General features: G+C 42.0%; 2 protein-coding genes across 3 annotated transcripts in view; one reads left to right on the top strand and one right to left on the bottom strand.

Moving 5' to 3' along the window:
- Positions 1 to 17,457, bottom strand: part of Hdac8 (histone deacetylase 8) — a 264,674-nt gene that overhangs the window by 206,615 nt on the left and 40,602 nt on the right. The window lies entirely within an intron of this gene.
- On the top strand, positions 10,905 to 11,303 carry LOC121442845 (60S ribosomal protein L22-like). The gene has a single exon (XM_041644503.1). It carries the CDS (start codon positions 10,917 to 10,919, stop codon positions 11,301 to 11,303), a length of 387 nt encoding a protein of 128 aa, XP_041500437.1. The 5' UTR covers positions 10,905 to 10,916.

Below are 17,457 nucleotides of genomic sequence, written 5' to 3'. Positions count from 1 at the left end.
AACTACTGAAAATGTGACCACAGAATAAAATAGATGTGGCAGCAGCAGAATTCTCTGCACTTTCCTCCTTTCTGTACCATTTGGTATGATAGGCAGTCGCTACTGAAGACAAGTGAAGGCTTGAGAGAGTAGGAAGGAGGTAATATTTGCCTGAAATGGATCAAGAAAACTGACTCTGAATCCATTATAGTGAGAAGTGCCGGAAGGTCCTTTTTAAAATTGGGCCATATTTCCCTTTGGATAATTATACCATCCAATACAAAAGTGTGAGCAGTTCTAGTTCCTACCCGAGAGCTTAGATAGTTCATAAACAGAAGAGCTGCAGTGCTGAGTGGGTCCATGGACACTGCTCTAAGATGAACTTGGGCCAGGGAATGAATTGAGCAGACGAGTCATCGTGAACTGAAACTCACTAGTTGTTTTCACTGGGCACAGAAGGTCTTATTTTTCTGGCTCTCAGCTTCTTTTGGACATTTTCCTCAGATGGCAAATAGAATTTTCCTGCTCTAAAACATGTTTTTATTCATAAAATGTAGACTAGCAGATCCAAAGTATTTACTTGGCTGGTGAAATTTTTTTTATGTACTTTGCTTTAAAAAAAAAAGAAAAAAAAGCAAAGAAGAACCCCCCATGGCTTCTAAATCCATTAAAGCCATTTCCTAGGATGTACCTCAAGTTTATCCTTGTTCACTCAGCAATGCCTACCTCTAATGCTCTTAGTTCAGCGGAGTCCAGGAGGCTGAAAGCCCATATAACTAACCCTCAGTCAGAGAAGCAACAAGATGATACCAGATTCACTCTGCTGCGCTTACTAAAACACAAATGTACCGGTCCTCGCATTTGTGAACCGAGTACAAACTGCAGCTCTCGCTCCAGCTCTCAGTTTTTATTTTACCTTATTATTTTAATGGCTTTTACATTTTATTACATTCCCTTATTTGCTGGGGAGGGGCTATGCGTGTGGATGTCACGGGATAACTTGTGAGAGTCAGTGCTCTCCCATGCGGGTGTTCAGGCTTCACAGCCAGTGCCTTTACTCACTAAGCCATCTCACTAGCCACCAACTTTTATTTTAAACTCATTTAATGAACTCAACAACTCAGGGGCTTAGCTAGGAGCACTGGATAGAGGATTTAAACAACGTTTTGGCGTAATTTATGGAAATTGTGCCTGCTAACCTTTCTAGTTAGAGAAAACACAAAAGCACCGGCAAAGCAGCTGTCCCAGGCGCGATGCATATGCATTTGTACTTCTGCACCTGGTCCTGGCACACAAGATGGCTGTCTCAAGAGCCAAAGACTTTATGTGCTTGCACCCCCAACCTACGTAAGAGACCCAATTAAACTGACTGGAATTTATATTAGGTGTGGATAGGAGGAAACGCCATTGTGTTCCCTGAACTTATCACAACTTCTGCTGAGTCAAGGGAGGAAGAAAAGGCCTTCAGCCTTTCTGGCTTTGGTTGATGCAAATTTAGGGTAATTTCTGACATACAAGAAAAACATATGGATGCTCCTCATATATTCTTTTGCTCATAGGACTATTCTCTTCCTCAAAGTTTGGCCACGGATCATAAAGTTGTTTAAGACTTGGATTAGAAATATGTAGGGTCTTGTCATAGCTACACTGACTACGATACTAGCTAGATGGAACACAGGTTGAACATCCCTTACTCAAAATGCTTAGACCAGAAGTGCTTCCGATTTAAGAGTTTTTCACATTTGAGGATATTTTAAAGACTACTAGTTAAGTATCCCTGATTCTAAACTCTCAAATCCAAAAATGCTCTGAACCCCACAACTTTCCTTTTTATGAAACTGGGTCTTGACTCAGATTTTTGTGCATGCTAGGTAAACATACCACCACTGAATATATATTTTTCAAGCCCAACTTAAAATTTATGAATGTGCTTTCCATAAGTTTTCTGAAAATAAGTAGCCAAATTCCAGAAGAATATTCATGATATTGTAGCTACCTACTTACCATCTTTCATATACAGATAGTGACTTCCTAGCAAAAATGGTAATTAGTTCAATCTAACAGTTAAGGTATTCTCCTGAGTAGCCTCATATTTAAAGAGAGGCATCATGCTCTAGACAGAAAGTTAAGGGCTTTGCCTGGTACTCAAATGGCTTGGAATCCTTTTGGCTACTCCTAGAGAATAGACCACTAGTCCCCAGCAGTACTATGGCTCTGTCATGATAGCTCAGTCTCAGGCAACAGGCCCAAGAGGGGGGCAATCAAACTGCAGGTAGGTGCTGAGGACTTGTTCCATGCTCTGGGGTTGTAGATAACACAACATGTCCTGCATCTTGCTCTTAAAATGTTGACAATGAAGTTGAATTGAGCTGAAAGACAATATTTATCTATATACATACATACATGTATAGTTAATGAGTGTTCAACTATATGGAATAGACCATGCTTTCTCAGCCTCCCAGCATCCGGCCCTAACCTGGGAACTCCCTTCTAAGCGTCTCTGTGGACTTGTGGTCTCATGTATTCTCATTAGCTCTAACTGAAGTAAGGGAGGAAAAGGCTATTCCTCTTCTACAATTGAAAAACAAGATGATTTATGCCCCTGGGTGCTTAAAGAATAGGCTTAAGGTTGCAAAGTCTCAAGCAGGCCTATCCTCTTTTCCCTGTGCTCTCTGCGCACACGTTTCCCACTGCCTGTTAAAGCCTCTTAAGCATGAGTCTGACAATGTGACCGCCCTGCTGAAAAGCCCCTCAGTGGGTCCTATAGTACAAGGTCTTTCATAATTTTGCCTAGGTTTATTATTTCTCAAGAAGGCCTCTGATCTCTCTGTTCCAAACTTTAGCCACACCATTTTTTTTTGTTTCCTAAATATAACAGCATGCCTCTGAACCTCTGTACATACACAGTCTGTTTTCTGAGAAGCCCCTGCTCATCCTTGAAGACCCAGCTGTGAGCACATCCCAGAAGTTCCACATTCTTTTCCCAGATAGAAGAAGCTGATCTCCCCGATTCTGTGTACATGGTCCAAGAATTTATTGGGCCATCTACCACAGCACTTCTCAAACCTGATTATGAGAATTACTTCCTGCCCCATCTCCCCGACTAGGACCATACACTGTTTGGAAGAAGGACTGTGTCTACCTTCATTACCTACAACAGTCCTTAGGCGCTTGGAAGAGTCTGAAACAAATGGCTCTTACTTTCAAAGAATTTATCAGAACCAAAAATTTTAGAAATAAAAATTATTTCTATTGTTTTCTTTGAATAAAGGAGAAAAAAAGCCTCCACTGTATAAATGTGACCAACCAGGAAAATGCTGGAACAGATCATTAAGAAATAGTCTGGTCAGTACCCAGATTAGAAAATTTTAAGGGCTGTGACTCACTGCCCAAATGCCCACCCCTTACAACAAATAAGCAGAGAAATAAAGCATGGATTTTTGTAGAAGCTGGCCAATGATGTGCAATTCCCCTCTGTATACTGTGAATATGTTTTATTACCATGAGTTAGAAAAAGAAGCTGCTTCAGCCTATAGCAGGACAGAATATAGCCAGGCTGGGAGAGATATATAGAGAGAGTAGGCGGAGTCAGAAAGATAACATGTAGCTGCTGAAGGAGAAGAACCTGGAACCTTTCTGTTAAGTCACAGCCTTGTAACAATACACAAAATAATAGAAATGGGTGAATTTAAGATATAAGAGCTAGCTAGGAATATGCCTGAGTCATTGGCCAAACAGTGTTGTAATTAATATAGTTTCTGTGTGATTATTTGGCTTTGGACACTGGGGAAATGAAAGAGCAGTCTCCTACTACAAAATGGCACCAGCAAGGGGGAACTACATCCACACAAACCCTTTTAATCTGAGTAAAAGTTAAACCTGCCATGCTGCACACTGTGCGGCCTGGAAGTATCTCTGTGTATGGCGGTGGGAAACCACCATGCTTGCCTAGCAGACCCTGATCCAGCTGCTTGTCCAGGTCGAGAATGCTGAACTGCTGGTTGGGTCTGGAGGGCCATGTCATAAACCCTTAAAATGAAAAAAAAAAGTGAAAGACAAGGACATGTTTAATTAAATATCACTAAAAATAAGTTAGCTATAGCAGTGTTGTTTGGTAGACACACTTAAAATGAAAATGATTTGAAGTTACCTGGGAAACAACAAGTAGATGTCACTCTGGTGAAACTTAATGCCGGAACCCAAAAGGTTCCAGTGAAGCAGTGTGGGCGGGCTGGCGCTAAGCTGAAAAGCCATATTGGAAAGTCTTCCTTGACCCGCAGCGCAGCATGAACTTTTGGATGCCTGAACACAACAGCTTATTGCTGATCTCTGAAATCATCAGCTGCTTCAACTAAGCACTGCTGCTTGAATGCCATGGTCAGGCTTGCAGCTCAGAAGGCACCGCTTCCTGGTACATTAGTGTCTGGAGTGACAGGCGGAGGTGGATGAGGCTATGGCTATTAGTCACATCAACTTCCTGTGTTGATGATGAAGACACAAAAAAGTAGCACAGAGTCACGTGTGATGGCACACAGCTGTACTTCCAGCACTAAGGAAGCAGAAGCAGGAGGAACTTAAGTTCCAGGTCAACCAAAGCTATGGAGCAAGTTCAAGGCTAGCATAAACCACAGAGCAAGTTACTGCTTCAAAACAAAAAAGATAAAAACCCCATCCCCCAGGGCTGGAGAGATGGCTCTGATGCTTAGTGCCTATGTTGGGTGGCTCACAATCACCTGTAATTCTAACTTGTCTCTGGCCTTAGGGGGCACCCGCCCTCATGTGAATGCACACACATGCATGCGCATAATTAAAAATAAAAACAAATCTTTAAAAACACCCAGTAAATAAATACAAAAGTATTTCAGAAGAAAATTTATGTGGAATTCCAACACAGAAAATGAAACAAACGGGCTCATGGCTCAGTTACTAAAGCATTTGCTCTGTAAGCAGGAGGACCTGAGTTTGGATCCGCAGGGCCCATGTAAATAGCTGGTCAACACAGCCTGTGACCATAATCCTAGCATTGGAAAGGCAGTGCTGGTTAGCCAGTCTGGCCAATCAGTGAGCTACAGGTTCAGTGAGAGACCCCCTTTAAGGTCTCCGAGAGCAAGTAGAGAAAATACCTGACACTGGCTTCTGGCCTCCACACACATGGTAGCACATCTGTGCATACATAACGAACACACATACACATGAAACAGAAAACCGCATCGGCAGCTAAAGGTAGGACTAGTGAGAAGTCCGTGGACACTTGGGGTCCAGAACTCTATTTATTCAGCTGTCCCTTACTTTCTCCAACTGCTTGATGGCGGCACCTTCAAGGAATGCCTATAGCAGGTGCTGTGGGAAAGGTTTTGATACATGGGACAGGGTAGAACAGGTAACTTGAAGCTATTTTTTGACTCTGAAATTGATATGACAATCCCCCTTCATTATAACCAGTCTGAAAAATCAGGATTTTATTCTACCCATAGAAGAGTTGGGAAGTACTTTTTTTTAATTTTATACAGTTTGATGGCTTGAAATACATATACATTGTGACACAATCATCATAATTAATTTAATAACATGCCTATCCCTTGAAGTAATTATTCAATATTTCAAATTTTGAAATATTCAATATTTCAAAATAAGAAATTATTCTTATTTTGTGTGATGAGAACAATTAAGATGTACTCTAAGAAAGTTACATATACAATAAATTATTAATTATAGTCAATGTGCTATGAATTAGATCTCAGAACTTGCTCATCTTGTAGAAACTGCAGCTTCTTGTTCCTTATCCAACAACTCCCTAAGCCCTTGGCAACCACATTCCACTTTCTGTTTCTGCCAGGTTGATTTAGACTCTAAGTGGTTTTTTTGATGGCGCTGGGGATTGAGCTCAGAGCTTCATGTGTACTAGGCATGCACACTGCCAGTGAGCCTCACTAGCCCAGATTCTTGGATTTAAGTTAGATCATGTGACATTTGTCTTTTGTCTTTCTGTGTCTGGCTAATTTTACAAATCCACCCATGTTTGCTGCAGATGGCTGAGTTTCCCTCTTTTTATGGCTTACTTGTATTACACTGATATACAAATTTGAGGGGTAATTTTGAAGGCAAACTGGGGTTACTTAACAGTGGGGCCTGGGGAACAAATGAACCACTCCCCTTGCTTCCTTCCTCAACACACAAATCTGTATTGAGTGCACTCTGAGAATAATGATGGACAAACGAGACCAATGCCCTCTTCTCAAGGACCTCATCATATAGGCGAAATATGGAACAGATGGTAAATAGGTTACAAAAATAACAAGGAAACAGGACACTGATCAGAAAAATAATGCAGAAACATGGAAGAATAACAGGGTGACGTAGGGCTTAGGCAGCTTGGTCAGGAAAAGCTTCTCTGAGGAGGTGAAACCAGGACTAAGATGAGAAAAGTGAAAGAAACTAGCCGCTTTGAGATGGATTAGGCTCTTAGTCAGTGGGAGTGGGCCTGCAGGAGCTCGGAGGCTCTTGAACCTTCCTGGTCTGCGTAGGTGGCTGAAGACAGCCAGTGCAGCTTGGGAAATGAAGGTGAGCAGAGCAGTACAAGAGGTGTGCAGGACCAAATCAATGGGGCTTGGAGGCAGCAAGAAGTCTGGACTCCCCAGGGAGATGCAAAGGCCTTGGAAGGCTTTGTGAGGAGCAAGGGGAAGCTCTGAAGGAAGCTGACCATGGCACACAGGGTTACTGTCTAAGTTCTCAGTACAGGGCAGAATGAACTGAAGTGCGCCAGGAAAGAACTAGGGGAGGCAGAGAATTCGGGAGACGGAACTACTGCCGAGAAAGGGTGAGGAGTTTCCCTGAGGATAGAGAGCCAAAGAAACTGCCAGAAGGAGGCTTTCTCCAGATTACTTGGAGTTGCCAGCTTTGCCGGTTTACCCCTGCTGTCACAGTCATTGAGAGCTCACGCTGAGCCTTCTGACTGAAGGTCCTTTTCACTCAATTAATTTCTCCTAATTGCGCCCAGGAAGAGATGGCAAAAGGCAGTATCGTTTCCTTCCTACAGAGTGCCTCTGTATTTCTGTGCCAGAGCCCACCTGTATACTCATGGGCTACTTGGCCACTCAGCCACCCCAGTCAGTTTTCTCAAACCACAGCCTTAAATGCAGCTACCTATTTCCCCCAGCTCCAAAGCTAAAATGGCCACGTGACACTGGAAAGAAAACAAATACTTAACTGGAGGCACACAGTCAAACTGTTAGGGCTCCCTCATGGGTATGCCTTCAAGGATGCTCAGGAATTCTTTGACCTCTCTCAAAATGCTTTTCTCATCCTGTACAGGGTCTATTATAAACTTACCAAGACCCAAGGCCCCCCGCTCAAAATTTTGTCACATCCAGAAAAAAATCCAAAGCACAGCCATGATCTACAAGTCCTTGCATGGTGACTCCTAGCAATTTCCCTATCCTCTTGTACCACTCACTGTCCCTGATACTTACTCCAGCTACACTGGCCTTCTTTTTGGTCTTACAAATGTCAAGGGGATGGTGCTGTGCAACTAACTTCTACATTTGCTGCTGAGGAACTCCCAAGCACTCTCTGAAGTGGCTGGACCATTTCACAGTCCCGCTGCTCGCATTTCACGGTTGTCCCAACTTCTCTATGTCTTCACCTACACTTGTCATTATTATGTCTTTGAATCTAACATCCCAATGTGTGTGAAGAGGGATCTCACTGTCATTTTAATTTGCATTTGCTTAATGACTAATGATGTTGAACATCTCTTCAAGTGTTTATTGGCCATTTATGTCTTTTCCTTGAAAAAAAAGTTTATGGGCCTGGAGAGATGGCTCAATAGTTAAGAACACTGACTGCTCTTCTAGAGGTCCTCAGTTCAATTCCCAGCAATGACATGACGGCTCATAACCATCTGTAATGGGATCTGGTGCCCCCTTCTGGCCTGCAGGCACACACATGCAGACTGTGTACATGATAAATAAATCAATCTTTAAAAAAAAGGAAAAAAAGCTTATTCAAATCCTTACCTATATTTTGTTTTTATTTTTTGGAGATTGCCCTTGAATTAAAAATCCTCCTACCGGCCTCCAAAGTGCTGGAATTACTAGTGTTCACCACAAACTGCACTTGGCTTGTGCCCATATTTGAATTGTGTGGGGTTTTGTTGTCTTTTAATCAAAACTTTATCATTTATTGTAGAAAATTAATTATAAATGTGAAGGTACATTTCTGGATTTTTTTCTTTTCCAGTATTGTGGTTTGAACCTAGGGCCTCATGTTAGGTAAATGCTCTAACTTATTTCTGGATTCTTAAGTCTAAATTCCAGCCAGTAGACAAGCAGAGAAGCACACAATTCTTAATTCCATATCATCAGTTTGCATTTCTGTTCTTAGGCCAGCACCAATCCTTCAAACTTGTTCTTTTCCAAGAATGCCTTACTGTCGTAGGTGTTGATACTCCAAATGAATTTTAAAACCAGTTTGTCAGTTTGTTCAAAAAGCCAGCTGGTGAGGTATGGTGGCACACACCTGTACTCCCGGCACTTGGAGGCCAGAGAATTAGTTAAAGTCAGCTTCAGTTATATATTGAGTTCAAGGCTAGACTGGGCTACATGTGGGCTTGTCCAAAACAGAGAACTAGAATTGTAATAGGATTCATGCTGAACTGGAGAAATACTATTGAGGACCATAAAATTCAGTAATATGAATTGCATAATGATTTTTAATAAATTTACTAAGCTGTGCAATCCTCTTTATAAACTAGATTTAGAACATCTCCAGCTCTCCAGTAAGATCCCTCATGCCTATTAACAGCTAATCTCTAGTCCTATTTCCAGTCTCGGAAAATCCCCAATCTACTTTCTTTCTCTATAGGATTTGTCTTTCTGTACATTTCCTATAAATACCATTATAGACTATCTGATTTTTCTTAACTGATCTTTTTTTCCTAGCATAATTTTTTTTCAAGACAGGGTTTTTCTGTGTAACAGCCCTGACTGTCCTGAAACTTGCTCCACAGACCAGGTTGGCCTCGAACTTACAGAGGGCCACCTCCCTGTACCCCCCAAGTTCTGGGATTAAAGGCATGTGCCACCACCGCCCAGCACATTTTTTTTTAAAAATTATGAGTATTTTATAGAATAGTTTTAGACTTACAAAACAGAAGAAAACAAACAAAAGTCCCAAGTAGATAGAATAGGGTTGCCATATACACCTCTTTCCCCTGGGAGACTACGGTATTCCTCACATCTTTCATTAACATGGTGCATTTATTGCGATATTGACACTATTACTAATTAAAGCCCATAGTTTACATTAGGGTTCACGCCTAGTATCACACGTTCTTTAATTTTTCACAAATATACGATGCCATATGTTTACTGACACAGAGTCATATAGAATAGTTGCACTGCTCTAGAAAGCCTTGGTGTACCATCTGCTCACCCCTCCTCTCCTCTCCTGCCTTCTCCTCTGAGTCCTTGGCAACCGCTAATCTTTTTAACAGTCTTTATAGTTTTGCCTTTCCTAGAATGTCAGAGAGTGGGAATCATACCAAATATAGCTGTTTCAGGTAGTGTTCATTTACTTAACAGTGTGTATTTAAGATTTTGCTGTGTTTTTTCATGGCTTAATAGTTCATTTTAAATTGCTGAATATTTCCCATTGGATGGACATAACACAGTGTGTTTACTTACTCCACTATTCATGGGCCGCCCTTAGACTCACAATGATAGGATTACCTCTGCCTCCTAAGTGCTAGGATTACAGGCGTGTGCTAAGATTCATTTATTTTTATGTTATGAGTATGAATATTTTGTCTACATGTCTGTATGTGCACCAAGTGTGTACCTGGTACCCAAAGAGGCCAGAAGAGGTTGTGAGATTTCCTGCAGCTGGAGTGTCAGATGTTTGTGAACTGCCATGTTGGTGCTGGAAACCAAAGCCAGGTCTTCTGCAAGAGCAGTTAGTGCTCTTAACCACTGAGCTACCTCTCTAGCCCCTAGATTTAGGCGGTTGTAATTAAAGCTGCTCTAATATTTTGGGGTAGGTTTTATATAGATGCAAGTTTTCAACTCATCTGTAAAAACCTAAAAGTGTATCTGCTCATCTTTCTCAATGGTGTTGACATTTATTCATGTGTATATATCAGTGTTTCATCACTTTTAATCCCTGAGCAGCACTGCGCTGTACAAACTGCCCCTTGTTTCTGTGCTAGTTAACAGACATAGGACTCCTCCAGCTTTCTGACTGCAGTGAAGAGAACTGCTATGGACATGTGTGTGTGAATCTTTGTGAACATGTCCATTTGGATTCTGATTGAGAGAATTTCCTAGGAGAGGAATGCTGGGACAGATGACACATTTATATGTACCTTCTTAAGAAAAAAACCCACCAAACTGTTTTCCAACATCTATACCATTGTAGATTCCTACCAGCAATGAATGATATGAAAACGTTGCCCAGCATCCTCACCAACTTCTATAGTATAACTTTTTTTTTTATCACAGCCATTCTAGTGAACAAGAAATGGTATACCATGGTGGATTTGATCTGTATTTTCCTAAATGCTAATGACATGGAACATCTCATGGATTTTATTAACGAACCATGTATTTTATTTAGTGAAATAGCTGCTCAAATATTTCTCTCATTTTTAAATTAGGATATCTTTTAATAACTGAGTTGCGATAGTTCTCTGTATATTTTAGGCATGAGAGATCTATGGTTTGTAGATACTTTCTCATAGTCGGTGGCTCATCTTTTCATCTTCAGAATGATGCATTCTGAAGTACAAGATTTTAATTCTGATAAAGTTCAATTCACCAGATTTTATAGATCATACTTTTGTTGCTAGCCCTTAGAAGTTTGCCCAACTAATGTCTCAATGGTTGTTTCCTATACTTTCTTTGAAAAGTTTTAGCACGGCCCATTCTGCCTCCTCTGCCGCCATGGCGCCCGTGAAAAAGCTTGTGGCGAAGGGGGGCAAAAAAAAGAAGCAGGTTTTGAAGTTCACCCTTGATTGCACCCACCCTGTAGAAGATGGGATCATGGACGCTGCTAATTTCGAGCAGTTCCTCCAGGAGAGAATCAAGGTGAACGGCAAAGCTGGGAATCTCGGCGGAGGGGTTGTGACCCTCGAACGGAGCAAGAGCAAGATCACTGTCACTGACGAGGTGCCTTTCTCCAAAAGGTATTTGAAATATCTCACCAAAAAATATTTGAAGAAGAGCAATCTCCGAGACTGGTTGCGTGTTGTCGCCAACAGCAAAGAGAGCTATGAGCTGCGTTACTTCCAGATTAACCAGGATGAAGAGGAGGAGGAGGATGAGGATTAAGACACATTGGTCTGGAATGTTTTGTATTAATTCATAAATAAAATTTAGGAACAACAAAAAAAAAGTTTTAGCACAGACTTTTAATCCCAGTACCCAGGAGGCAGAGGCAGGTGGATCTTTGTGAGTTTGATGCCAGCCCGGTCTACATAGAGTTCCAGACCAGCCAGGGCTACATAGCAAGATCCTTTCTCCAAAAATAAAAAAAAAAGTTTTATAGGTTTAGTTCTTGTGTTTAGGTTTTGTTCATTTTTCATAGTTTGAAGTGAACATCTATTTTCATCTATTTTGCAGTTCTCTCAGTATATCTGTAGTCTCTTAGCACACATTTTCCTGGACTTTAACAAGAACTCTGAAAAAATAGTTTTATTTTTTAAATGACCAAATCTAGAGAAAAGGTAAGAGAAAGAACCACAACCAGCCATGTATACCTTGTTACATTCACTAATTGCTACTAATTCCCATCCGTGTTCTCTGGTTTTACAGAATTATTTGAAATCCACAAATATAGTACACTTTAGTACTTTATCATACACCTCTTTGGAAAAAGGATTAGCACACCTAAGAAAATAAACATTCATTCAATAATACTATATTTTCTATATCTCCTCCAGTTGTGCTAAAGTATTTAATATATTAGTGGCCTATGATTTTCCACACAATTTGGAACCATTTCAAAGTTGACAACTGTATTTGATTAGTGCTCATTGTTTCTAAAATCCAGACCCTCTGGGCAGTTAAGAGTACCAGTTGCTCTTGCAGAGGACCTGGGTTTCGTTCCCAGTACTGACATGGCATGCCACTACCATCTATAACTCCAGTTCCAGTGGATCTGATACTCTCTTCTAACCTCTAAGGGATTCAGGCATGCACGTGGTACACACACACACACACACACACACACACACACACACACCGAGAGACAAAACACCTATACACATAAAATAATATCAAACACAGGACCCTCCCTCAACCCCCTTTTGCCTTTCAGGACAGTAGCTTTGGGTAGTGCATCCCAACTGCATACTAAATGTTGCAAACTTGCACTTTCTCCACTTCTTTCTTCATACTTAGATTCAGGGTAGAAATTTTGCGGAAGGATATTTTCTGTAACATGAAGGGTCCTGTTTGTTGTTGTTTTTTGCCCCGCCCGGTACTTCTCAACTGTTTAGCCCCAAAGAAAATCACACATAGGTCTCCATAAATTATAAGCTGATTGGCCCATTAGCTCTACCCTCTCACTGGCTAATTCTCACATCTTGATTAACCTATTTTTCTGATGTATGTTAGCCATGTGGTTCAGTACCTTTTTCAGTGGAGCAGATCACATCCTGCTGCTTCGGTGGTCTGGGCAGGAGTGGGAGGAATCAACTTCCTCCTTCCCAGAATTCTCCTGTTCTCATTACATCATTGCTACTTCCTGTCTGGTTTTCCCACCTATATTTCCTGCCTGGCCAATCAGCGTTTATTTATAACATGATTGACAGAATACAGACAATTTTCCCACACCAATTTTCTACGTGGTGCTGTGTGCTTCCTGTTACATCACACCAGGAGGCATGATGTCAGCTGGCCTGCTATTGACAACACTGGGTTGAATCATTTGTATGGCCCACCGAGGGAAGCTATCCTCATTGTAAATGTGCATTTCCCCTCTGTAATTAGTATGGAATCCATGGGGTGATTATTTGAGACTGTGTGAATCTCCTGTTTCTAAAGAACTTTTTGCTCAACGGCTTTAGCATCCACTCAACGATCTTTGCCAGAATCAATCATTATACAGGGGGAGATCTGCAAAATAGTGATTTTCTATCCTATCGTCATTACACATTTATTAGCCCTCCTTCCCTTTCTTCAGAATATCACTATCGACACAAATAAAAAAACTACTGTAATTGATTTTCTATCAATACAATCCATTTCCATCTATTGATTTACATGATTCTTATACACACACATATATACATACATGCATACACTTTCTAGGTTGGTCTACAGTAAAGTCCTAAAAGTAACGTGTGAAAGCAGCAGTGAGCATCATTAGTGTCTGGACTGTGGTAATGACATGCCATTCCCTACTGAGGGGTACCAGGGCTCTTGAGAGAAATGGCTAGGTACAGGGCTAGAGAGCTGTGGCAACCATACTCACCTCAAGAAAAGATGCAAAAACAAAACCCAAAAAGCAGAAGGTTGGCATCAAACACACAGGAGCTGGCTTGATGGGGCTCTCCTTGGCCAAATCTGCCACACTTTGAATGGTAAAATGTGCTTTGAATATGCCTCAGATTTCTTTAGGTTCCTCTTCTTTCCTCTCCTGTTTTTCCCTCCCCCCTCTTTTTTTCCCTCTCTCCTATTTCCTCATCATTTATTTGCCCCTCGGTTTTTTCCTTGTATACTCCTGAAAATGAACTAGAAATGTGACAGCCAAATCCAAGAGACCACCCCCAAGTCTTCAACACACTAACCTCACTGTCGCTCATAACCACTGCCCTTCCAGTCTTCTCATCTGACCCAGGATGAATTTACATCTGACTTCACTGTGAAGCCAGGACAAGCAGGAAAGGAACCAAAAGCTAATGGGAGAGGGGAATCTGGTTTGGAGAATGGCTGGTGTGTGTGTGGGGGGCACATTTTATCCATCTTGGTGATCTTAAGGTTCAGTGGGTGGAGACCAGTAGGTACACATAGATGTGGCTTACGCTCTCTGGCACCTACAGAAAGCCATTACACTCCTTAGAGCCTCAGGTTTCAGATACATCCAGACAGATTTATAATAAGACTGATGGCCTGAGTTCAATCCCAAAATGCACACAGAAGTAGAGATTTGCAAAATAGTGATTTTTTTTGCATGTGCGCACACCATATACATGCACACAAAAAATGTAAATTTAAAGAAAATTAAAAACAATATTCTGTATTTATACACTGTGAACTAAAAAGCTTATTCAAGAGTTAAAAGAAAAAAGCTTATTTCATATCTCTATTTAGTATGTATTTTTTTATTTTATATATTTTGGAGCAGAGTTCATATAGCAGTGGACGGCCTTCAGTTCTGGTCCTTCAGCCTCTGCTTCCCAGATTCTTCTTCCAGGTACAGGCAGGCACCATCACAACCAGTTTTTGGTATCCCCCCCCATGCAAATTCAACTACTCTTGATTGGGGATTGCCCACAAGCAACTCCCCATTTCCTCCCTTCTGTGTGCTACAAGATACCAATACCTCGCATTCCACTTGCTGGTTTCTGATCTCTCCTGCAACTGTTTCACTGGTTCCACTGTTCTTAACCTCGCCAGTGCTGGGCAGCTTTATCTTCCCCTCACTTGATTAGCATTTGGCACCAGCCAACATACATGAATTTTTTCTTTTGTTCGAAACAGAGTTAATGCCATTGGTGTGCCAGGACTGGCTGATGGCTGGTTGCTAAATATTAAAGAATTTCTGCAAGTCCTTGGGAGTATTTAAAACACCCAAATTGGCAACTATTCTAAATTGGAGCTTTATCTTTCTCTGAAAGCTACGTTGTCATCATAGTACTTGTTACTGTTCCTGTACAGCAACACACGCTCAGGAGAAAATATTCAGCCATTCAGACTTCTAACAAGAAACACAGTTACCTGAAATCCCACTACCAGGATGACAAACAAGTAAAAAGTGTTTGCTAAGAAGCTATTTTATAACCCTTCCATGCTATGTCCAGACGGTAGTCCCTCCCTAAGTTCAGAGCAGTGGCATCACGTTAATGTCTGATAGAACGCTGCTGTATTTATCAGCTGTAAGCAATTCTATTGTTGAATAGCACAGATTGCTCTTGCTATCATGATGCTGAAGACAATGTCATTGCATGCCTCTAAAAACACATTTGTATCATCTTCTGTATCCTCGAGGTTTATTAATTCTCAGAAGATTGAAATCTAATAGACTCTCTTAGTTTTCATTCTGATACATATTGCTAAACTGTCCTTTGGGAAGTCCAAAGAATTTACGTTCCCATCTGCACCGATGACATAACACTGTGGCAGGCCAGGAACATGTGGTTGATGTTCACGTCTTTGACTGTTAGGGAAACTGCCCCTCTTTTCGTAGTTATAGGCCATGCACAGGCCTTTGAATAGCTGCCTTTTCTTCCCATCCTTAGCCTGCTTGGTAAATATGGAAGACCTTAGTCTCTTTGTTTATCAGTTTCTTTCCTTAGAAGCCCTACACTGCTACATCCGGACACTCTGTAGCGCTGCAACCCATGTTCAGCTTTCCACAGCTTTGTGACCTACTTGCCCCTTAGCTGCGTGACTCACTTTCCAGTGAGCTCGCCTACTCTTCTGATCTTAATTAAAATTAAACCTATAACAACATTAATAGTCTCTATGATAATGGTGCTATTAGTAATCTACCGCCATTTGCTGAGCATTCACTATGTCGGGATTATAGGAAATAGGCCAGTTGTTCCTTCAGTTAGCCCACAAGGAGGTGCTATCATGAATTTCTTCTACATGACGAAAAGAGGCAGGAAGGTTGGAACAACTCACTCGAGGTCATGACGTTAGTGTGTAAGAGCTGAAACTCAAGTTCTAGATCCTATGACTGCACGCAGCATGCCATCTCTTCCACAGTCAGCAAAACATGGCTCACAGGCCAAATCCAGCCTATCACATCTTTCTGCAAATGCCATTTTTTAAGTTTTTGAGACAGGGTCTCACCATGTGGCTCTGACTGGTCTGGAGCTTGCTGGACACCAATCTTGCCTAGAATTCCAGAGATCTGCCTGCCTCTGCCTCCCAAGTGCTAAGATTAAAGCCATGTGCCACCATGGCGAGCTCTGCAAATAACATTTTATTGGAATACTGATGTCTTATGGACTACAAAGCCTAAAACGCTAACTGGACAGTTTTAGGAAAGGATTTTGTCTACCTCTAATGTGTATAGAGGCCTTTCCCAATAGCTGCATCTGTAGCACTGACCTATGATCCACCTCCTGCATTTACTAAGTAAGTATTTCCAGCCAGATCTGTTTGGTTTGGTTTAGAGTGGGGATCTTGAGCATGCCAGGCAAATGTCCCGTCACTGACCTGTATTCCTGCCTCCACTCCTTTCATGTTTGTACACTCAAAAGCGGACTTGAAGGCAGCAGCCCCTGTCATTCTTTATCTCGCACCCTATGTTCTAGCCTTGGGATGTGGCTTTCCCACCCACGGCAGCTGTCATTACTTTTGCCCATTAAGCCCAGATGAGGCCTTGAATTCTTTCATAATACAGCCTTTTTGAAGGCCTGGCCTGACGCTGGCGGAGAAGACACTATGGAGCTGGCGTCAAGGCTGTTTAGGAGATAGAAGCAGCAGAATGTGCAGAGAGTGGAGGCCTGTGCGTCTACATTTCAGCGGGTTTCATCATTCATTTCACCTGCAGCCAGCTACTACCGGGCACGCAGATGTGCACAGATCCACAGTCTTGTCCCTGTAACTGGGCCACACTGAGCTTTTCACCGAGCCATTTCAAAACCCCACATTCCTTTATGTGAGTCTGCACCCTCTTCTGCCCACCTGCTCCACTTTCTGTGTCTGACAACAGCTCAGATGTCACTACCATAAAGCCTTCCCCCACACTTCCATGTGAAGTAGCTGTTTCCTCCATGGGCCCTGCCGGCTCTGCGCTCTCACACTTCCTATATTTATCTTCTCATACATTTGTCTGTCTGCCCCATGAGGTGAGAGCTTCTTAGGAACAGGCTACGTGCCTTATTTTTCTCTTTGCATCCCTGGTGTCCAGAAGTGCCCAGGACAGCTGGCTGCCATTCTGATACTTAAAGCACAGATACATTTATCGCAGTTAGCATGATTGGCCCAGACAGATACTTGGTATATTCTGGACTTGAACACCTCTGTGCCTTCTCCTACCACTGCGGGGCCGGCTCCAGAGTTTGCCTTGCACACTGCTGTTACAAGCTTCTTGAGTCTGATCTTGGCCTCTCACATTAGCCCTGATCTTAGTTTTCACTCTCAACAAATATCTTCAGAAGGTTGGCTGTGTTCTAAACTCTGCAACGAAGTCCCTGTTCTCCCGGATCCTGTGTATGTTGTAGGAGGGGGAAGTGGGTCCATCTGACTGGACTATTTCTACGTAGCCAAATGTCACCCTTGAAAACGCTATCTCCACATCTATTAG

Source organism: Microtus oregoni, unplaced genomic scaffold, assembly GCF_018167655.1.
Source record: "Microtus oregoni isolate MIOR12 unplaced genomic scaffold, Mior012 000097F_ref0000449, whole genome shotgun sequence".
In the NCBI taxonomy this organism is placed as follows: Eukaryota; Metazoa; Chordata; class Mammalia; order Rodentia; family Cricetidae; genus Microtus; species Microtus oregoni.
Note: the sequence above shows the minus strand (reverse complement) of the source record. Positions and strands in the feature narration are given on the sequence as shown.

Excerpts from the sequence above, each read along its gene's own strand:
- LOC121442845 (XM_041644503.1), top strand. The coding sequence starts at position 10,917 with ATGGCGCCCGTGAAAAAGCTTGTGGCGAAGGGGGGCAAAAAAAAGAAG.